Source organism: the organism of the source record quoted next, unplaced genomic scaffold, assembly GCF_019419815.1.
Source record: "Pyrus x bretschneideri cultivar Hongxiangsu unplaced genomic scaffold, Pyrus_bretschneideri_v1 Contig21, whole genome shotgun sequence".
Classification (NCBI taxonomy): Eukaryota; Viridiplantae; Streptophyta; class Magnoliopsida; order Rosales; family Rosaceae; genus Pyrus; species Pyrus x bretschneideri.
In genome coordinates this window covers 4,901,355-4,922,870 of record NW_025999513.1, presented here as the reverse complement: position 1 = coordinate 4,922,870, position 21,516 = coordinate 4,901,355, and the positions used below count along the sequence as shown (strand labels likewise).

General features: G+C 37.1%; 3 protein-coding genes across 6 annotated transcripts; all 3 read left to right on the top strand.

Annotated features, from left to right (window-relative positions):
* Positions 1-2,343: 2,343 nt before the first annotated feature.
* LOC103958562 (lipase) lies at positions 2,344-6,531 on the top strand. 4 transcript variants are annotated; one of them, XM_009370835.3, is made up of 11 exons: positions 2,344-2,503; positions 2,608-2,688; positions 3,495-3,574; positions 3,859-3,924; positions 4,003-4,050; positions 4,134-4,201; positions 4,417-4,489; positions 4,566-4,727; positions 5,094-5,288; positions 5,791-5,879; positions 6,070-6,531. In XM_009370835.3, the coding sequence occupies exons 2-11, from the start codon at positions 2,622-2,624 to the stop codon at positions 6,281-6,283; spliced, it is 1,062 nt and encodes a 353-aa protein (XP_009369110.1). In that variant the 5' UTR covers positions 2,344-2,503; positions 2,608-2,621; the 3' UTR covers positions 6,284-6,531. The 4 variants fall into 4 exon arrangements, with proteins under 4 accessions (XP_009369110.1, XP_009369113.1, XP_009369112.1 ...); XM_009370838.3 differs by having other exon boundaries at positions 2,346-2,531; positions 2,619-2,688; XM_009370837.3 differs by having other exon boundaries at positions 2,346-2,531.
* Positions 6,532-12,523: 5,992 nt separating this feature from the next.
* Positions 12,524-15,517, top strand: LOC103958561 (E3 ubiquitin-protein ligase MIEL1). The gene is made up of 12 exons (XM_048584612.1): positions 12,524-12,891; positions 13,012-13,099; positions 13,190-13,246; positions 13,425-13,457; positions 13,559-13,636; positions 13,813-13,856; positions 13,965-14,005; positions 14,336-14,418; positions 14,515-14,606; positions 14,692-14,761; positions 14,893-14,934; positions 15,086-15,517. Exons 1-12 carry the CDS (start codon positions 12,842-12,844, stop codon positions 15,209-15,211), a joined length of 804 nt encoding a protein of 267 aa, XP_048440569.1. The 5' UTR covers positions 12,524-12,841; the 3' UTR covers positions 15,212-15,517.
* Positions 15,518-16,645: 1,128 nt separating this feature from the next.
* On the top strand, positions 16,646-20,386 carry LOC103958560. Its single transcript, XM_009370833.3, has 11 exons — positions 16,646-16,992; positions 17,385-17,495; positions 17,580-17,734; positions 17,821-17,914; positions 18,006-18,076; positions 18,165-18,271; positions 18,449-18,570; positions 18,749-18,837; positions 19,279-19,338; positions 19,722-19,826; positions 19,940-20,386. Exons 1-11 carry the CDS (start codon positions 16,821-16,823, stop codon positions 20,057-20,059), a joined length of 1,206 nt encoding a protein of 401 aa, XP_009369108.1. The 5' UTR covers positions 16,646-16,820; the 3' UTR covers positions 20,060-20,386.
* The last annotated feature ends 1,130 nt before the right edge of the window (positions 20,387-21,516 follow it).

The following is a 21,516-nucleotide window of genomic DNA, read 5'->3' as shown; positions in this document are numbered from 1 at the left end:
TTTAATCGATGTTCAATTAGGTTGTGCGACCTAGCCTTTTACTTTTTATACCACATGTTTAACATCGTTATTTCTTTTAGGATTCACTATAAATTCATACAATATCTGAAAAATATTTCGTAAAGTATTTAACACGTAATCACTTGAGCTTTTATCTCATACCATCAAATTTACTAAAATACTACAACAAAAATTATGATATTGTCGTATGTTATAAATTAAATAATAAACTCAATTACAAGCATAGTTTTTTTAAGTGTAAATAGACACTTATTTATATGATTTATAATAAATTTACTTAAATTCACTTAGTCCATTTAGGCCCCGTCTAAGCGTATAGGCACTAGGCCTCACATGTCGCTTGATTAGTGCCTAATGACTACCATCCGATGTTAGAATCCTGTATCAGTCACTGACCTCTAAAGCTACACCTCCATTGCTTCTATATATATACAGCGATACGATTTCGATGCATATGATCAACTTACGTACGTGGCATATTGAATGCATTAGTGGTGTCCGGAAATGAACGTATAGAACAATATTGTCTTCATTTGCATGTCTTGGTGACGGCATCTGCTTGCTGCCAACAAATTCTCCAGCTCTCAGTACCGATAACTCGATAATATGATAACTAATGTTTGTATATTGAAAATTTATGTTAATTAATATGCATTTAGATGGCGTATGATAACAATATCTGTCTCTAACTTGCTCTACTACTGATGTGAGAGAGAGAGAGAGAGAGAGAGAGAGAGAGAGAGAGAGAGAGTTACATGGGCAAGGGTGGATAATGGGGGAGCTTCGGAGCTGCCGACAGTGGTTGTGTGTGAGTGTTTTCCTTTCAAGTTTTTAAATTTTTATTGGTGGAAAAGAACCTGTAATCTGTAAAATATTTCTTCAGTCAACTTAAATATGTTAATTAATATGCATTTAGATGGCGTATGATAACAATATCTGTCTACTTCTACTACTGATGAGAGAGAGAGAGAGAGAGAGAGAGAGAGAGAGTTGCACGGGCAAGGGTGGAGAATGGGGGAGCTTCGGAGCTGCCGACAGTGGTTGTGTGTGAGTGTTTTCCTTTCAAGTTTTTAAATTTTCATTGGTGGAAAAGAACATGTAATCTGTAAAATACTTCTTAAGTCAACTTAAATATTTGCGTGTGAATGAAACCCTCTCATGTATATTCTTTAAGCATATACTTTATCCCAAACCTTAAAGTATATCCGTTAAAGCACAACGTTAAGGGTCCTCGCTAGTAAGTATCGTCTTTTGATTTTGTTCAATGATATTTTAACACTTATTTTATTGCTTTAAAATAATGGACACCTTATTTATTTTTTCTTGGACTTTAAAACAAAAAAACATGTGACATCTTTTTATTGAGCCATATCAAAAATTTAGTTGATAGAGTAATCACTAGTGAATACCTAAAAATTATCCAAACAAGAATTATTATGACAAAACTAGATATGCAAGAGACTAAGCACAATTAAAAATAACAAAATAAACATTCAATTGGTACAAGGGGGTTTCGTTTTCCAAATCTTGACTTTACTTCTTTCTTATTTAAGCAAATGAGGATTCGAATTAGAGATTATTTTCAATATTGAGAAGCGAAAGATCGTTAGATCAATAGGTAGTGAGTACAATTTAAACTCGTTTGGATGTCGTTTGCTTCTGACCGATTCACAAGTGAAGGATCAAATCTAAACGCGTTAGTTAGAGCATGTGTACTTCTCCTAATTCAAAACTCCATGTTCGCATTTAAAATAAAATATCAATTGTATCAAAAAACAAAATAAGTTTACATACCATCAAAAGAATTCAACATTTATTTATAGGAAAATGATTTAAGTTAATTTTTTTTTTTTTTAAATAAACGATATTTCTATACTAAGGATGAGGAGGTGGACTCATAATGGGCTAGCAATAATGTAGTTCAAATTGATTTTCGACGAAAATCAAATATGAGACATTTCAATTACAAGTGAGAAGGAATAGCAACTGGTTTAAGAAAATAATTAGAAAGGGAAAATGAAGAACAAATTAATAGCGTAGAGGAACAGTACGGAGGCAAAATTCCTGTCATCCAAACCCAATCCTAATCCGAAATAATAAAATACACATCAGCACGTGCAATTCCACACGCTTCAAACACCGGCAACTTACCGTGATTACCCTCCAATAATGGCTCTACAAAACACGTAGAGACAAAGATCGACGGTTGATAAACAGCGAAAATAAGGGTATTTTAGGAAGTATGCACTAAACAAACAAGCTTGCATTCCTCATTCTTCGTCTCTCTTTCAGTTATTTATTTATTTATTTTTCGCCTTCTTAACTCCTTTTCTTGGGTCTTCCTCCACAGTCTTACCACGTTGGCAACCACCACAGCAACAGCTCCTAAACGGTGCGTTGCGGATCATACCACGATTGCACGGTCGCAAAATCCGCTTCAATCCGATAGTCTTCGGAGCTCCGAAGCCGCCGCCGGGTTGGGGTGAGTGGAGTGGGACGTCGTGACGGTGGTCGGTTTCTCTAATTTTCTGATTGCTTGCAACTAATTATTGCTGAATTGTGCCCTAAATTGTTTATTTCTGCTAGTTTTTGGTCAGGGCATGGAGAAAAGGAGATGGTTGGTATTCGTAATATTAACGTGGATGTTTGTTTTTTCTGCTGGAAGAGGTAAAATTTTCAATTTTTGCATCAAAAGTTTTATCTTTTATGTTTAATTAAATTTTAAGTTCATAGCGGTTGATTAGGGACTTTTTTGTTGTATATATAGAAATTGTAATTGGGTTGAAGGGAAATTGATGGTTGGTGAAGAATTAATTCAGGAGACTCAATGGGTCATTCAAGGGCTCATTTGGAAGTATATTTAAAATGATTGAAGGCGCTTTGAGAGAAAATGATTTAGGGTTCCAAACGAGCTCCGAGTCATTATTCTATTTTAGAAGTGATTTTAGAGTAGCTAAGCAAACCAAAAACGCTTCTGACGAGGTTTGGTAAGAAAAGTTAAAAGGTGCTTCACGGTTTAAAAGTGACAGTGCTTCGTGGAGTGGTGAAGCACTTGGATTTGTATAAATTTTTCCTAAATGCCTCTAATAAAAGCACTTCTAGCACAATCGCTTATGAATTGAAGTGCTTTCTAGAAATGTATTTCCAAACTGGTCTATGATAGCCTTTGCAACAATGTGGTATTTGTTGGTTTTACCTTATCATAGTTTATCAAAGGATGATTTGGTATCAGTCTGTTAGGGACTAAACTAAGGAGGTTCTATATTCACATTGGAGAAGGAAATACGTGATGCGAACTATACAATTATAAACTGGTTGTATATTGCGGATTCTTTGTCTATTTTTACTTTGGTTTTGTTTTTGCCTTGTTGGGGTGTGCGGAATTATAGATCAAAATAGTTGGAATCAGAATTTGGTTGTGTTGAACTTTTCGGACCCATTTTAACAGGGAGTAATTCTTCTTACAAATGCAGAACTGAAGATTAAGCACAAGGATCATGGCCCCATATACAATCACACGCTTGCCACTATACTAGTGCGGTATGCTTCTACGGTAAGTTTCATCAGATATTTGCTTGTGTCACCATTTATGGGGATTTATTGGAAACATATAGCCTTACCATTTCTCTTGCAAATCTTTACCATATGCTTTGTTAGTCATGGTATGTTGTAATTGTGACATAGAAAAAGGTTATTTTTGGGGAGTATTTAAATCTGTCTAGATAAAGTGGAAACCAAACTATGGAGATTTCTGGATTATATGTCAAGATTTGAACTATTAGTATGTACCTGCTATAAGGTCCTGTCACAATTGAAATCAAATTTCTACTTTTGTAGGTTTATGTGTCTGATTTGTCGGAGCTGTTTACTTGGACATGCTCGTGCTGTAATGGTTTGATTAAGGTACTGAGACTTATCTGATTAATATGAAGTTCTTATGCTTGAAAATTGTTGGCCTTATTTCTCCTTTCAATGGGACAGGGATTTGAAATGATAGAGATTATTGTTGACGTCCAGCATTGCTTACAGGTGTGATTTCATAGTTCAGCCTGGTTTTATGTGTTAAGGTTATTTCTTTGCTGCCTCTGTATGACATTGTCAACTTTGTTCAGGCTTTTGTTGGAGTGGCACAAGACCCGAATGCTATTATAATTGCATTTAGGGGGACTCAGGAACACAGGTGCGGGGCTAACGTTCTTATCATTCTCGATTAAAGTTTCTGCTGAATTATTTATTTGAGCCCAAACTATGGCATACGTGAAGGAAATTGAAAAATACAATGAATAAGTACATGCGTTGCTTTTCCTTAAATATAATTATATGTATCTCTATGGGCAATCTGATTTGCCCTTTTACCAGAATTTGTTGATTAATGGATCTTCTTTATATGTACAGCATACAGAATTGGATTGAAGACTTATTTTGGAAACAACTTGATCTAGATTATCCTGGCATGCCTGATTCAATGGTATTGCAGTAAAGTTTCTCTACTTTGTTGCTTGCTGGAATATATAGTATCAGTTCTCATTCTTTTTCTGTTTTAGGTGCACCATGGGTTTTATAATGCTTACCACAACACAACCATACGCCCTGGAATTCTAAATGCTGTGGAAAGAGCCAAGGAATATTATGGAGATATTGGCATCATAGTTACAGGACATTCAATGGGAGGGGCAATGGCTTCATTTTGTGCTCTTGATCTAAGGGTAATCATAATTAGGCCGGTCTCCATTTTGCATGTTTCATTTTGCAAGATCTGTTTGAGTTTTTCTTGCACCACGATTCATCTTGTTTCTGTCTTCAGTATACCTTATCTTGTCAGAGCCTGACTTACGTGCTATAAAAACTCAGTTATTGCCAATTGCAATTTGACTGATTTTTTTCCTTTCATTTTAACTGATCAAGATATATTAGTATATCAGCAACATTTCTTGAATGGCATAAAAGATTGAACTTATTCCAGAAGGGTATTTGAGTTAGTTTAATTGCATTCACTGCTTGCTGAAATTGTAGTCTATTCTGGAATTGTTCTTCAAACCTGTTACATTGGATGTTTTTCCTTGAATTCCCAGGTCAATCAAAAAGAGAAAGATGTTCAGGTTATGACATTTGGACAACCTCGTATCGGTAATGCAGCTTTTGCATCATACTATACCACACTTGTACCAAACACTATACGAGTAACAAATTCACATGACATGGTGCCTCATTTGCCTCCATACTATACTTATTTTCCTCAGAAGACATACCACCACTTTCCACGAGAGGTATTCCCTTAGCTGACATTGCTGGATGCCTTGACTTTGAAGCCTTTAAGATCTGTTAGAAAATAAACCGATTAAGTAGTTTCTTCTAGTAAATCTATTTGTGACCAAATTTTCAGTATTTTATGTTTTTTAGCCCACAGAGGTGGATTAGTTACACATTCACTTTGAAGCCTTTAAGATCAATCAAAAAATAAACTGATTAAGTAGTTTCTTGTAAAATGTCTGTTTGTGGCTAAGTTTTCAATATTTTATGCTCTTTATATACAACCAATTATTTGTGAATAGCTTAAGATTATGTGAAATATTTGTAATTGATGAGAGAATATGATATCTGACTTACAATTTCTGGTCGTATTTTGAATAGGTGGATGAATATTAATGAATAGGACTCTTGATATACACTTGCACAAGGCACTTGAATCATAACTTCGTATATTTATGACCTTTTTTTTATGGAAGTTCCTTTCCCTTCAAACCATTGAGAGTCTTATTCTGATCCTAGGTGTGGCTTTATAACATTGGAGTTGAAAGTCTTGTTTACGAAGTTGAGAAAATCTGTGATGATTCAGGCGAGGACCCAACGTGCAGCAGGTAATCCAGTTTTTTACGTTGTGATATAATTGGTAGTTGTCTCCTCAGTTCCTTTCTTTCATCATGTTTTGACACATAACAGCTCGCTAGTGCAGTCTTCTATGGTTAGAATAATAATAAAATAATGAAGTCGAAAAGAATAATCTGATCACAAAAATATGATATAAGTTTTTGAGACGTTTTTGTGCAGGTCAGTGAGTGGGAACAGCATTTCGGACCATTTAGTTTATTATGGCATTGAATTAATGGCCAAGACATGGAGACGGTGCAGAATTGTGATGGGTACTGGTGTAGAAGGGTACAGCAGAACAGATCTAGGAGGAAATTTTGTACTGTCCAGAGATCCTGCAACTTCTGTTCTCAAGTTGAAAGCATCGCCAGATACTGGGGCAAAACCTCTGTAGGGTGTCAGTCATGTTTTCCCTTGGAAGAAATCTGAGAGAGGTCAGTTGTAGGTGTATGTCCTGGAAAAGCTGTTTCGTTGTATGCCTAAAAGCTCTTGCTTTTCAGAAGCCATAGCTGATGAATATCGTGGGTTGGGATGGGGCTGCGGATGACTTATGTATGTATAAATGTGTTCATCTTCATTCTAATTGGGATATGAATGCTGACATTGTGTTACTTGTGTAAATATAATGTGTTCATCTTCAAACACTTGTGTATCTTTGGGCTCACCGGTAAAACTCAGTTGTCAACTCAGGAAAAATCTTAGGTGCAACCAGGTTTTATCGAAACGAGACCACGTTGATGTAGCGCTGCACAATGACACTACATTTCCATATCATTTCCAGTGGGTTTGATCAACAGATAGGCATGGTTCTGTAGTCAAAGCAACTTCGTCACTTCGTGTACCCATCGGATGGCAGCCCTTTCGGGGGTTCCATAGGGAGACCACATTGATGTAGCGCTGCACAATGACACTACATTTCCATATCATTTCCAGTGGGTTTGATCAATTAACCTACCAAGCTGGTACGGTGCTTTAATTTGATTACACTGACACATTGACCCTACATCTTCATCCCTTATAACTCGTGTAACCAAGTAAGGTGGTCCAAAATTCTAATGTCATTTCTGGTTCAAGCATAGGAAACCAACATAAAACGCCTTCTCGTCAAATTTTCTTCATCATTTTTACTGTAAGACGATATTTTAAACTAATCTAATTTATATATATATAGTGACAAATTGCAAGTGTATAGATGCAAGGACGCTAGAATGTCTTGAAGTTCTCAGTGATGTTGTAAAGTTTCTTCTAACCCTTTGCGCAATTCCATAATGTTCCTCCCCGACGATACAAGGTCGTTTGACATACTGACAAAGGCTAACTAGTCTAATCCACGTCTACTTAATACATTAATATTGAGTGTTTGAATTTGGTCTATAAAAGCGAAATTGGACAAATTTTGAAACAGAAAGCATTTCCAAGATTTCAACACACAGTACTAGTACATATTCTCTGTCCAAATTACATGTTATATGAATAGCAAGATCAACTTTGTAGGACAGAAGCAGAAAACCAATAAAAAGTAGGTGATTAATTGCCCTTCGCACTTAGCTTGTCTTCTCATCCTTGGCTGGTGAATCGCCCGCATATTGTTCCTGCAGTCGTGTACTTCTAGTTTCAGATTAATTCTTCGCTTCGTCAGCAGGGATTGAAGCTTTAGGTTCGGCGGCTTCAGCCACTTTGGCTTCAACAGTGGTTGTAACTACTGCTTCTGTTTCCTTCTCCAAACTCTCCTCTGGTTTCTTTACGGGCTCTTCTGTACCTACACAATAACCAAATTAAATCAGCAGCAATACGTTAAACGGTTACATGCATGTTTCCAGACGTATGTTTATGTCAGACTATGCGTTTGCTTGATACGGTTGTAGCTAAATTCGACATGACCAATAGGTCAAGTTCATAGTCTGGCAAGAGAATGTTTCCGTTTAGAAATATATAAGATCTACTCGGCATTATCATACATGCATGCAATCTTGCAATGTGATCAACATAGTTTCACGTTAATGTTGTAATTAAACGATTTAACATTGTGGTTTACAAACCCCTATTTTGTGGCTCAGCTACTAGAGCTTCGGTTTCTGCAGGCAGATCCAATTCGTTATCATCCTCTGCAATATCATCATCTACCTTGAAGAAGCTTCCCTTACTTCCATGGCGTGGAGTGTAATAGTCTGATGTCCCCGATCGTCCCTCAGAAATAATCCCATCAATTCCCTCCTCATCCAATTTCCTCGACGAAAAGAAACGATTCGGAGAGCCATGCGAAATCAATCTCTCCGCCGCCTCGTCATGCTCTTCTTTGTTACCTCTTTCCAATACTTCCTTACCATCATCTTCTCCGTCCTTGTTAGTTACTTTTATGTCTTTCACATTCACATCATCACCCACGGCAGACGCCTCACCACCACCAACGTTATTGGCAACCACATTGTCCTCCTTGACTTGTTCTTCTTGTTGGTCATGTTGTTGTTGTTGTTGTTGCACCGTTGAGTTCGCTGCATTGTCATTGTTTTCTAGGACGGTTTCTATGTCCTTGCTCTTCTTGGAAGGATCGGCAACGCTGGATTTCTTGCGGCGGAGGATGGTGTTGCTGGTGGCAACCGCCAACTTTGATTCCCCGCAACCCATTTTTCAATATTTTGTGTGTTGTGAGGTCTCGAAGATGTAGAGATTGGGCAGAGGAGAGACCGAGACAGAAGAATTAATGCTCGAGCTCCCTTTAATAATAACAGGAGGAGAGAGATGTGAGAAATGGAAGAAATGGAAGCTTTTTTTGTGTTTGATTTTGTTATTTGTTTGTGTTGGAGCTGTGGTTTGCATGGGTGTAATTTGGTGGCATGCAGGTATGTACGTAGCTTATATAGAACCGTTTTATTCGTTGTGTTTCGAAGGTGGAGAGGGATTTTATGTCTTGGCAGCTCATCATTATTAACACGTCAATGTTGCTTGGTGTATTTTACTTGCAAATAAGCAAATTCACATTCATTTTTAACTTTTCAACACTTACTAATAACGCATTTTCACCGTATAAATTCATATATTTAAAAAGTCCGTTAGCTAGGTTAGTAATTAGGAAACATTTAGTTTGGCAAAGTTGATGCATGCATTCAAAACTTTTTGCTAGGGTTGGGTTCGGTTCATTTGGCTCGGTTGTTTTCCAAAATCAAAAATCAAACTGAAATTATTGTTCAGTTTGGTCTTCTTTGGGTTTTTTCGGTTTAGTTTTTTTTTTTTCAGTTTGGATTGGTTTTGGTCGGTTTTTTTTTCGCATTTTTTTTTTTTTGAAAACCTATAATTAAACTGGCTTTGCCCAGAAAAAAGAAATCTGGATTGGCAAACCTTAAGCCACGATGGAACGAAGATGGGATAAAAATGAAGAATGGGATATAGAAGATGGACACTCCACAAACATTGGCATTTATCCACCTGAAGAAGGTTAATGTTCCTGAAGAGGGAGTGACTGTTTTTCCAAGTAGTGTTTCACCAATTGGATCCCCAAGCTTCCTCTGCTTTATAGAAATTTGCATCTGATTCCACAAGGTGGAAAAATTACAGATAAAAAATAAAGATGGGATACAAGGAAAAAACCGACTAAATCAGGCAAATCTGAATAATTTCGTTCAATTTTAAAATAAAAGAGTGTAATCCTGAACTGAAGCGAACCAAAACATATAACTTAGAGAGCATGAAACACTGGAAACACTGGAAAATTGGTTTCTCCACTGGTTTTAGTTGAAATTGAACCACATCGTACCACTGGAAGTTAACTGGTTCGGTTGCAGTTTAAAGGTAAAACTTATTCAACCGAACCGTCCCACCTCTAAGTAAAAGGTTTTTGGGATGAGTTGAATTCTGTAATACATGTTTTATATTTCTTAACTGCGGAATATACAGAAGAGCAAATCAACTGGAAAAATAGGAAGAAAGAAGAAGAAAACTGAAAAACCAAATAACAAAACAAGATTGTTTGGTAGTTTGAATGCGTTCACGTTAGACCAAAGGTTTAGAATCATGAACTGCAGAGGGAAATACACAATCCTAAAAGAAGTCCAGGATTCACAAGCACACATTTTGGCCAGATAGTAATACAAGGATATATTTGAAGTGAGACCATGAGAAAATCACTCCCATCGAAGTCCTATCATGCTTCGGCGTATGACACACATCAGAGGAACGAGCAGTTAAATGTGCGATCGAGGATCTAATGAATAAAAATTCTACGATTACAAATTTTAGTGTGTGTTATAAACTTCACATGCTTAAAATCCTCTATTACTTCTCACTTCCCTTTTCCGTATGAGAGTTTTTTTGGTGTACTTAAAACACAAAGCAGTATACCACATGTTAGCATAAAACTAGGGAGACACTGAAAATTATACTATTCCTCTATCTGAGTAATGCTAGGGAGACCATCTATTTAAATTATATTTTGTAAATCATGTTTCATTGTTGTTGATAATTGAATTATTACGTAGGAATTGATTATGCTTATTTCTTATTAGTGACATATTGCATGGTTTGTAAATGTGATCTTAAAAGTTACTTTACCTAACATTATTCTTCTCCATTTATATTATAACACGTGACATATTGACTTGTATTTCCAAATACAGAAAAATCTCACCTCCACATATTTGAAGAGAGTTGCAAATTTTTTTGGGGACCGTTATGGCAGACATGAGGGAAGAAGACCAACAAAAATTGAGAAGTCCTACTTGAATGTTGTATGTATCTCAGGTTTCAATAACATCCATTGCACAGACCCCCAAATGGCTAAATATCATCAATAAACAAGATCAAATAGACGAGAAATTTTTCAGTGTGAATGTAATACGAGATGAGATACTATATGTTAGTGTACAAATAATGAGATGTGTTGGTTTTAAAAATTAATAACTTAATATTAAAAGTTTCCATCGTTTATATAAAAATACGTGGTATATCATTCGTATTCTAATCATAATAAAAAATTTACATAAACAACTAGGGCAACTCTCTAGAACTTGGAAATGAACAAGGAAGAAGCAGTTTCAATTTCCCATAAATCTCTACCATAAAAAAAGTTTCCCATAAATCTCTAGATGCATGTGACGTCATGCCATCTCCACCTCATATTTTGTTTTAAATAATGAACATACAGCAGAGGCAGTTAATCTCAAATTCATGACAATATTAGCTTAATAAAAAAGGAATGTAGAGTGATTTTTAATCGTTAATGCATTATGAAATTTATTTGTATCAACCACAAACAGTAACGATAAATTATAAATATTTTAATTTAAACAAGATGAATAAGCTTTCAAAATTTTACGTTTTAATTTTTTATAATCAAACTAACTTTCAAATGTTGATTAAGAATTCATCATGCACTTCCTCCTTTATTTATTTCACTAATAAAATATACGATGACGTTTTTGTAATATCAATAGTAACTTGATAAAGTTTCTTCAGTGGTTGTGAATTATTGTTCCAAGTATGGAGCTAGATCGGCAATATTGTCCCACAAGATCTTGACAGAGTCGTATGAATTGAATTGGATAAGAAAAGTATTGGGGATACAAAGTTTTATCAAGTAAGCGTGAGAGAGACAAACGGACATGGGAGAAAAGCTACTCATAGCTTGCTTCTATATTAAAGCTAGTGAGACTGAGAGTGCTTTTTCTGTTATCAAATATTATTCTTCTCCAATTTTTGGTCTCTTATAATGTCTTTGTAAACTTTGCAATCGAGCACCGTAAATTATATTATGTTTCTGTGTATAACATGCACCAGTATGATTAACAATTCAATAAATAAAATTCGGAGGCCAAGGATCCCGGTTATGCTATACACGCGGGTTCTTATTAGAAAGTCTCATAAATCAATATTCAGAAACATCTTCAATGGAGAAATGTGGATTTGATATGTAAAAATACAATCTCATAAGTATTTTTAAGAAATTTAAATTTGAGTTCTATTCAACAAAAAGATGTGAATTTAAAATCCCGTTTACTTAAGTTTTAGGTTGTTTCTTGCGAATGCATGAAACAAGTGATAGCGAGGAATCTTAACTGCTTTTCTGTTATTAAATTTTAGGCCAGTAGTGAACGTTTAGATAAAAAAAAAAAAATTCAATAGTTTGGACTATTGAGTAGTGTGATAGCGTTTCTAACTTTTTGCGGTAAATAATTAGTTGTTACGAAGGAAGCAAAATTAATGTGAATCAAACATGCACCAGGATGCATGTACACGATTGCTTTTCTTCATCATAATAAAGCGTTATCTTCAATAATCAGATGCTAAAAAATAAAATTGTTTAAAAAACCGAACTACTTAATAAACTGGACTACGACAGGCAAACTCGAAAAAAGAAAATAAAAAGAAAGTTGCCTGAATTTCCGTTCTGATTTCTTCAAGGGGGTTCATGCCCCTTCTCCATGAAAAAGGGGAAGAGGGAGAAAGTGATGATATAATTAACAATTATGCCCAGCAGGTGTTTGTTAAAAATGCCCACCGGAAAACAAGATTGATTGTTTTGGTCAGCCTGCCTCTCATTCTCTCCAATCCGATTCCCTCATCTAACGGCGCCTGTCCTTTTCTCCATCAACGTCCACCAGCCACTGCCAACCCCACCTTATCCTCTCTCTCTCTCTCTCTCTCATCTGTCTGTCCAAGTGGGTAGCTGCAAATGCAACCATGGCAACTACCAAAACAAACAAAAAAAAGTTTAGATCTTTTTTCCCAAAACTCTTATTGCCCATTATTTTACAGCTTAATCCTTGAAAGAAAAAGAAAAATAATGACTATTTTAATGCAAAGGCGATCCTTTACGTGATGGCTCTGGCTCTGGCTCTTTCTAATCGAGGACTCAAGAGACAAAGAGCGCCCAGCCAATAGAGCCAACCCATCCTTCCCAAATCGGGAAACTTCCATTCATTCTTTAGCCTTCCCCTCTGCAATTCCTCCTCCAACTCTCATGGAAGGCTCAGCCAATGAACGTCTTGATTTTGGGAAGATGGGTTACGGGTAAACCACCATTTCGACCTTCCCCTGCTTCCTCATCTTCGAATTTCTGGTTCGCTTGCGAGAAATATGAATTGGGTTTCGTTTTTATGGCTTATTGTGTCCGGGTTTTTGTTTCTGCAGATGCAAGCATTACAGAAGAAGATGCCAGATTCGAGCTCCGTGCTGCAACGAGATCTATCCGTGCCGCCATTGTCACAACGAAGCCACGGTATTTGTTACGTTTAACTGTGAACAAACATCTCATATTTCAATTCGTGACATTGGTGATTGGTCTGTAATATATGTTTGATTTTCTCAGAGCATGTTGAGCAACCCCTTTGATCGGCATGAGCTTGTTCGCTACGATGTGAAACAAGTATGTGACGTTATGTTATACTCTCTGTTTGTAATTTATGTCCTTTTTTGGAAAAGGAGGATTCGAACTCGTGTGCAATGAGGCGGGCTCACTGCCTGGTCAACTGGCTCTGCGTTTATAATTTGTGTCTTTACTTTTTTGAGTGTGCTCATTGTGTTTATTTGTGTTGCTGTTTCAGGTTGTCTGTTCAGTTTGTGACACAGAGCAGCCGGTTTGTTTCCTACTTTGTTGGTTGTAATCCAAATTAAAGGATAGAACAAAGAAAAATGTTGTCTTGGTTCTGATGCTCTCGAATATCTATGTCGATTTTAGGTTGCAAAAGTTTGTACAAACTGCGGCGTCAGTATGGGGGAATACTTCTGTGAGATTTGCAAATTCTATGATGATGATGTAAGTTAACTTCAATCTCAGATTGAATTATCGGACCCGGAAATTTGACGAACAAATTTAGTTAAATGTCTGTTCTTTTGACTTTATTGGTTTATCTGGTAGTTGGTCTGTGATCTGTATCTTTTGTTGGTGGTTTGCTCCTCATTGAAGTAAGCTTTTCTTTTTATGCGTTGCAGACCACGAAAGAACAATTTCATTGTAATGATTGTGGGATCTGCAGGTTAGTACAATTTCAGTATTTATTTCCTTTTGCTACACGGTTGATTTTTGTCATATAATTTCGTGGCATTAAGGAATTTCTTTATCTGACTTTTCATATCGAAAACAGAATCGGGGGTCGTGACAAATTCTATCACTGCAAGAAATGTGGTATGTGCTTACTTAGAATCATTATGCAAATATTGTTTCTGAAATTGGAAACTTCCCTTCGTTAATGAACTTCTTGCTGTTAGTTATTCTTTAGATAGATGAAGTCTGTCCTTTTTAGTTTCACCGTTTAATTTCCTCAGATCTGTCTTTTGGATCATAGTGTTTCCAGGTCGAGTGCTAATTTAAGTTTTGGAAATCCAGTGTTGGGTTGCATACTACCAATCATCGATCAAACACCGTTCTGATTTTATGACAGACTCTCATTTTTACTTTGTAACATTAATATTCTGGTAAGAGTTCGGAATATAATGATGCTTTATATATTTTCAGGGTCTTGCTATTCAGTTGGCTTACGTGATAATCACTTGTGCGTGGAGAACTCCATGCGGCATCACTGCCCTATTTGTTACGAGGTTTGTGTTGATATGTCCGTTGTAGTTATACAATAGCAGGGGACCTTTGTCATGCCCTAACTAACAGTACATACTCTATCATATTGTGTTGTGTAGTTTCTTTTTGACTCTCTGAAAGACACTGCTGTAATGAAATGCGGGCACACAATGCACTGCGAATGTTACAATGAAATGATGAAGCGTGACAAGTAAGCGGCATCACTTTGATTTCATTAGTTTACAAGTCAGAAGATGATTACTTGATTCCTAACTCAAACTGGTTAAACGATTCAGATATTGTTGTCCGATATGCTCCAAGTCAGTGATTGACATGTCCAGAACCTGGAAGAGAATCGACGAGGAGGTAGGCTTCTCAAGTTCAAGTTCAAAGTGTTTTGCAGTTAATTCACATTTTGCGTTGGTCCTTTAGTTATCTCAGTTATGCGATAACGATGAAGATTTCATACTAATTAGTTGACATTTGCACACTGCCAGATAGAAGCAACCGTTATGCCTGAGGATTACCGGTATAAGAAGGTGCGTACTTTTTATCCATGTTCAGGTCCACCTATAAAAAACAATGCCTCTCTGGTGTAAAATCCTGAATATCCATTTCCATAGAACATCATGCGTCACGAATTTGGAACCATTTACCCATACAAGTCTAAGAATCAATGTTAATTCACAGGTATGGATCCTTTGCAATGACTGCAACGACACTACCGAAGTCTACTTCCACATAATTGGGCAGAAATGCAACCACTGCAACTCATACAACACACGCACGATTGCCCCTCCGGTTCTTCCTCAATGATATCGAGTCTGGTAGGTGCAGCGAAAGCTTGTACCGTTAATGAACAACGTAAATTGGAATACTCCAATTGTTTCTGCACCATTGCATTATGATTCAAATGATTGGAATGTTGAAATGCGTCCATCGAACCTTTTCCCGGCAATTCTTCTTCTTCTTCTTCCAATTTATTTGGTTAAAACCCAGTTGATGGTGACCGGATGAGTCTTGGGTTGATGTAAACATTATATATACTGTAATTCTAGGGAATGGTTTATGGACCAACGAAAGATTTGCCACATGATAATAACCATGCCCGTCTTGCTTTCATCTGTTCACATTGCCTTACTGTGTGTAGCAACAATTAAATTTTTTATACAAGCGATATTGAGGAACCGGGAGTCGGACCCTGACGTCATGAACAAGAGTGAATGTTCTTAACAAACTAAACTACATGTTGTGTTAACAATTAAGTTTTTATTAGCATGCAATCTGTGCACCGTTAGAGAGCCCACTTAATGGGTTAACTTCCTGCAACTTTTCAGAGGGGTGTGGGTATGAAGTGGAGTGTCACTATTTATGAATAAGTGAAGCACGCTAGAATAACTTACATAAAATGAGTCCGTCGTTATTGTAGTATTCTGATCAAATAGTACATTGATACGGAAGTTTCTCTTATTGGAGCGCATTTGATTTTGTTTGAGTAGTAATAACAGCCTCCTATACTTGTATTCAAATTTTATGTTATTGCGTCATAAAGCCCCTTACCTATTATAAAAAGAGTAGTGTTATCTACATACTCATTTTTACTTCTCAAATACCCATCTCAATTTTTGGTTGTCAGACTAAATGAATTGAAGAATATCAATGACCAAAAATTAACAAGGGTGTGTGGAAAGTAAAAATATGTGTGAATAACAGTATTCTTACGAAAAATACCAAATCTATGGGGATAAACAAAGCAGCTTTTCCGTGGGGGGTCAATCGATCCTACTAACTCCTACCATTTTCCAAGTCTTCTCTCATTTTGTTTTGTCACCATGAAAGTTGGAAATTCCGTAATTTCATCTTTTTATGTTGGATGATTTGACAAATAAATCGCGTTTATTGTGTTCGTATCATATCTGTTAGGCCTTTATCTTAATGAGTTGTGTTGTGTCATCCGTCTTTAACGAGTTCTTAACATGTAATCCTATAATGACCCGATTCGTTAATAGATTGTGTTGTTTCGTATCGAATTAACGAATCGTGCAAAAATTTATCATTTCTAATGTTTAAATTTGTCAAACGATATCTGAATGAATGATCCAATAATAACCCAATTTATTATGAATGATTAAAAAACAACCCGACTCGCGACGGATTAATCCGGAATCTGTTATTTCGATAGTGCAAGAAATTGACAAAGCCTGATCAAAATTAGGGTGTATAATACATAACAATTAGCAACGCGCGAAGCTCCACAGAAACATTTATGGACCGCCGTTGCACAGATACATGCTCCTCTCTCTTCGTCCCTCTTCCCTTTAAACCCTGATCGTTCAGTCAGTGTCTGGGCTTTAGCTCTCTCTCTGAAAACTCGCCGGCTTCACTCAGAGCCCCAAACTCGGCCTGGACTCGGTCCTTCAAAGCCATGCAAGTGATCTCCAACACTCGCAGGCTCTCCAGAGCTTTCAAATCTCCCATTTTTATCAAATCCGCGGACCAATTTCTCTCCCCCGATGCCCGAGTCGTCGAAGCTCCACTCATTTCTCTCCAATGGCGGAACCTCAGCGCCGGCTCTTCCCAAACTGCCTTGTTATCCGGTAACCTCAGAATTTGCTCATCTAATTCTCACTTGAAAATTTCAATTCTTTTGTGTTTTTAATTGAAGTTTTAGTGCATTATGTTCTGTTCGGTTGCCGAGAAAATATCTGGAAAAGCAAAGACGAACCCTTTCTTCGGAACTGAGAAAATCTGAGGATTAAAATTTTACATTTTGACAATTTTTGTTTGTTTTTTGTATTTGGGTTCTCTTGCAATAGTATAAATTCTGTTTGGTTGCTAAGAAACCTGAGGAAATGGAAAGAACGGAAAAGCTCAAGTTATGAAATGAGTTTTGTTGGGTTATTTTTCTTAGAGTAGTGAACGAAGCAAACAAACTAATTCTATATGATCAAATTGATAATTTCGTAAGATGAGATGCTGAATTCTATAGGCATTACCCGCTGTCATCTTTTGCCGATGGAACAACATGCAACGTGTGCAGTGATGACGTTGAGAGCACCCTTTTCTTCTGACGCAAGTACCATCGAAGGTGGTTCCACAGGTTGTAGCTTTGCTTTGGCTGGAGTTGGTTAGGATTGTTGTTTTAGTCCATTTGGTAATATCTACTTTGCTTTGTTGGGTGCAGAGGTTGTGAAGGAGCTGTATGATAAAATGCTGCAGTCTGTTAATATCAAACGATCAATGCCCCCTAATGCTTGGTTATGGTCATTGATTGAAAATTGCAAAAAGGAAGAAGATATTAAGCTTCTATTTGACATCTTGCAGAACCTCCGAAGATTTGTTAGTTCCTAAATTTTCGCTTGCATCTTATGAGTGAAGTGTAATTTGTTTCTGTTGGCAGTTGTATGATTTGGTTCTGATTGCAGAGACTGTCAAATCTTCGCATCCATTCCGACTTTAATTGCAACCTCTGCCGAGAGGTTACTAAGGCATGTGTTCGTGTGGGAGCTCTTGACTTTGGTATGCTATTAATCTGATTTTTTGGCCTTAAGTTAGAGTTGTTACTAGGTCTACACTTTTGAGAAACCCATACATGTATCTTACATTGCAGGAAAGAAGGCCTTGTGGAAACATAACGTGTATGGATTGAATCCTAGCATCGGATCTGCGCACCATTTACTGGTACCGATGAAATTGCACTTCGACTGTTTGGGTTTCTCTTGTACTTCATCTTTGTATGCAATAAATTCTTACTGTAAATTGGATGCAGTTGTATGCTAAAGAATGCAATGATGCTAAACTTATGGTGGAAGTAATGAAACTTTTGAAGAGGAATGACTTACCCTTGCAACCTGGTACAGCAGATATTGTTTTCAGGTACCTAGGTTATAAACTAGGACTGCCTCAGTAATGCTCTTCTTTCTTTTAAAACAAATGTTGTGAGAAATAAGATAATCATTATAAAAGTTTATAGCTTTCTATAGGGTTTTATTTTGTAGCTTTTTAATTGTTCTTAATATGATCTTAAATCCGTTTTGGGTTGACCATTTGCAGCATTTGTTACAATACCGATAATTGGCAGCTGATGTCAAAGTACTCAAAAAGGTTTGTCAAGGCTGGAGTAAAGCTACGTCAAACTGCTTTTGATTCATGGATGGATTTTGCTGCTAAAATAGGTCTCTTCAAAATCACAGTTCTCTTATATTTTATAATCCCAAATAATATTCCTTTTCTATTGTCATCCTCAGTCATGCCAGTACTTTAGGTTATGCTTTCTTTTGCTTCATATGAAAATTTTCCTGTTTTCTGGTATCCTGTTCATTATTTAAAGAATTTCTACGTTCTTGTTTGCAGGAGATGTTGAATCATTGTGGAAAGCTGAGAAGTTAAGATCTGAATCGATGAAGCAGCATACTGTTGCAAGTGGACTTTCATGTGCTAAGGTATTGAATTTGAACCTTACATACACAAACACAAAAACAAAAACAAAAGTTTGTACCTATTTGTTAACACGACTTAAAATGGGTCCCACTAAGCAATGGACTGGAGATGGAGGATTCTACTACCATAAATGGAAGAGAACCACCCAAACCTGGTTATAACCAGTTAATTCACAGTCCTTGTATATCTGGCTAAATGGATTCTATGAAACTAGAACCAAGTAGCTCTTGGTCTGAGTGGTATTTCTTTTTCAATGTTGGAAAACTGAAAAGGTCCTTAAGTTCGAAACTGCTCCTCTTAAGAAGAAAATAAAATAAAATAAAGAGAACTTAAGTTGGAGCTTTGCCTCAGCATCTCCAGTTAGAGCTTTGTTTGATTGGTTTCAAGTTTTCAGCCAACTGAACCTGTGCTTTTTCATTTTTATTTTTTTAAATTCATTGCAGGGTTTTCTTTTAGAACGTAAGCCCGAGGAAGCTGCTTCTGTTATTCAAATTCTAAATCAGGTTTGGTTCCTTAGTATACTCATGCTTTATACTTATAATAGGGACAGAAAAGAACTTTCGAGGATTTCATACCCAATTTAAATCTTGAGTCTTTTGTGGAACAGTAACGTATTTATACAGTACTAAGAAATCTTTGTTGAATGAATGAAGTTGCAATGCTAATTCGTTTATTATGTCTGGAGTCTGGACTGAACTTTTATCAGTCCACCCATTGATATATGTTTGGCATACAAAAAGGGGATGGTTGCTACACTGGTTTTTCATGAGGTTTGAGTTCCATTGTTGGCTATAGGGGGACAAAAATTTTGGTCAAAGACGTTTCCAATATGATCTTATTTTATGTTTCCCTATTTGCTGAGGCCATTGGGATTACTCTATGTCAGATTTTACCTGATACAAAGAAGTCTAGCATTGTGGTTGAGCTTGAAAAGTTGGTTAATGAGTGGCCCTTAGAGGTTATTCGGCACCAAAAGGAAGAGGACAGAAAGGTATACCAGTTATGCAGTTGTTTTTGAAAAAAGAAAATTAGATACCTATACAGCTATGCTTGTTCAATAGTCTGTTTGAGAACTCAAGCTTACGTGGTTGTTTCCGTGTCCAGGCATTAGCTACATCTTTAATTGCTGATATCCCTACAATGGTTAGTTCGCTATTAAACACAGGCTTACAAGTGAGCGCAAACATTGAGGACCTAACCACCAAAGAAGGTATTCTTTATTGAACTCCGGAGGGTAGAGACTGAAAATCTGAAGCTGCACGTGCCGTTTGTATCCTGTAAAAGAGAGATAACCACGTTTTTCTGCCTTGGTTGATGAGCATCCCAATAACCCACCCTCCTTACGAAGGCACTCCCAGATTTCTCAATGGTGCGTTAGATTATAACGAATTTTGTTATGTCAGTCATTTGATTGGATTTGACTATACTGGTGCTTTTGTGTCATTTCAAATGTTTTCATGTTGAAACATGGTTTTGGTCTTGTGATATGGAGGGATATTTTGATAGTTTAATTTTACTCTCTCTAGCATTCTAGCTAGATCTTTTGAACAAGAGGATAGTTGGAAACTTCTGGTAACATTTTCAGAATTTAAACATGATATTAGAACATCTTAGAAACGTGAGGACCATCTCCCAGTTTTCCAACTTAAAGTGATTCTCTTCTCGTCTTCGGTCTGAACTCAGTGTGCGTGAATCTAACTTAAAGTCTTCTTACTCCATTCTATGGTGATGATTGCAAAGTACATACTTGGATGGGTTTTCCTTTTGATAATGATTTGTTGGATGGCCACCATATGGCCGATGAGTCTTCCCGATGGACGGCATGGAGATTATACTTTCCTATGTTTTTCACGCCTGAGTACTGACTGCTAGAATTTGGCTGGTTCCAGTCATTAGCGCCCGTGTGTGAAATCTGACTGTTGATGCATCATTGTATTGTGGGTCACACGTGCATAAACTTGAAAATATTGCCCACATGCGTAGGCAGCTGGACGTAGCGTACATCTTACATAAAATTCACTCACACCCATGAAGCTTTTTCTCCATCTTCTTATGGCTAATTTTTCATAGGTGAAACCATAACTTTTTCTGTGCCAAAAAATGGTAGCACACCCTTGATACATTAGCTCACAAATATATATGGTAATTCTATTCGAGAAATGCTGAGGGATTCCACTTCGAGAGATTCCCGTAGCATTCCTCAATTCGATCTCGTATGTTGGAATATGGCTGCTGCTTCTCTTTCCCAGCAGTTTCTTCTCCCTGTGCATCATCTTCATTGCTCAATTCGTAACTGCCATCGGCGGTAGTTTCGTTGATGGCTTTGCGGTCCGTCTGGTCCACCGTGACTCACCTCTCTCCCCACCATACAATCGTTCCATGACCGCCCTAGATCACAAGCAGCTGCTTATCGTTCTTTCTCGCACCTTAATCGCATACACTCCCTCACCACCGCCTTTCCATCCTCAGACCGAGATCGTGAGACGTCATCTAGGTTATTCCCCGAACAAGGAGAGTATATTGTGGCTTTCTCGATAGGCACTCCCCCTGCTCAAGTGCCTGCCTTCATTGACCCCGGAAGCTAAGTCATTTGGGTGAAATGCTCAGAAAATTCCAACGTCTTCAACCCTGCAAAGCCGTCTCCAAACCTTGCGAGGTTCTAGCGCGCATTAGAACCTGCG

Excerpts from the sequence above, each read along its gene's own strand:
- LOC103958562 (XM_009370835.3), top strand. The coding sequence starts at position 2,622 with ATGGAGAAAAGGAGATGGTTGGTATTCGTAATATTAACGTGGATGTTT. Across the intron at positions 3,925-4,002 it reads GCTGTAATGGTTTGATTAAG|GGATTTGAAATGATAGAGAT; the intron begins GTACTGAGACTT and ends TCAATGGGACAG. Across the intron at positions 5,289-5,790 it reads ACCACCACTTTCCACGAGAG|GTGTGGCTTTATAACATTGG; the intron begins GTATTCCCTTAG and ends TTCTGATCCTAG.
- LOC103958561 (XM_048584612.1), top strand. The coding sequence starts at position 12,842 with ATGGAAGGCTCAGCCAATGAACGTCTTGATTTTGGGAAGATGGGTTAC. Across the intron at positions 13,458-13,558 it reads TTTGTGACACAGAGCAGCCG|GTTGCAAAAGTTTGTACAAA; the intron begins GTTTGTTTCCTA and ends TGTCGATTTTAG. Across the intron at positions 14,419-14,514 it reads ACTGCCCTATTTGTTACGAG|TTTCTTTTTGACTCTCTGAA; the intron begins GTTTGTGTTGAT and ends TGTGTTGTGTAG.
- LOC103958560 (XM_009370833.3), top strand. The coding sequence starts at position 16,821 with ATGCAAGTGATCTCCAACACTCGCAGGCTCTCCAGAGCTTTCAAATCT. Across the intron at positions 16,993-17,384 it reads CCAAACTGCCTTGTTATCCG|GCATTACCCGCTGTCATCTT; the intron begins GTAACCTCAGAA and ends TGAATTCTATAG. Across the intron at positions 19,827-19,939 it reads AAAAGGAAGAGGACAGAAAG|GCATTAGCTACATCTTTAAT; the intron begins GTATACCAGTTA and ends TTCCGTGTCCAG.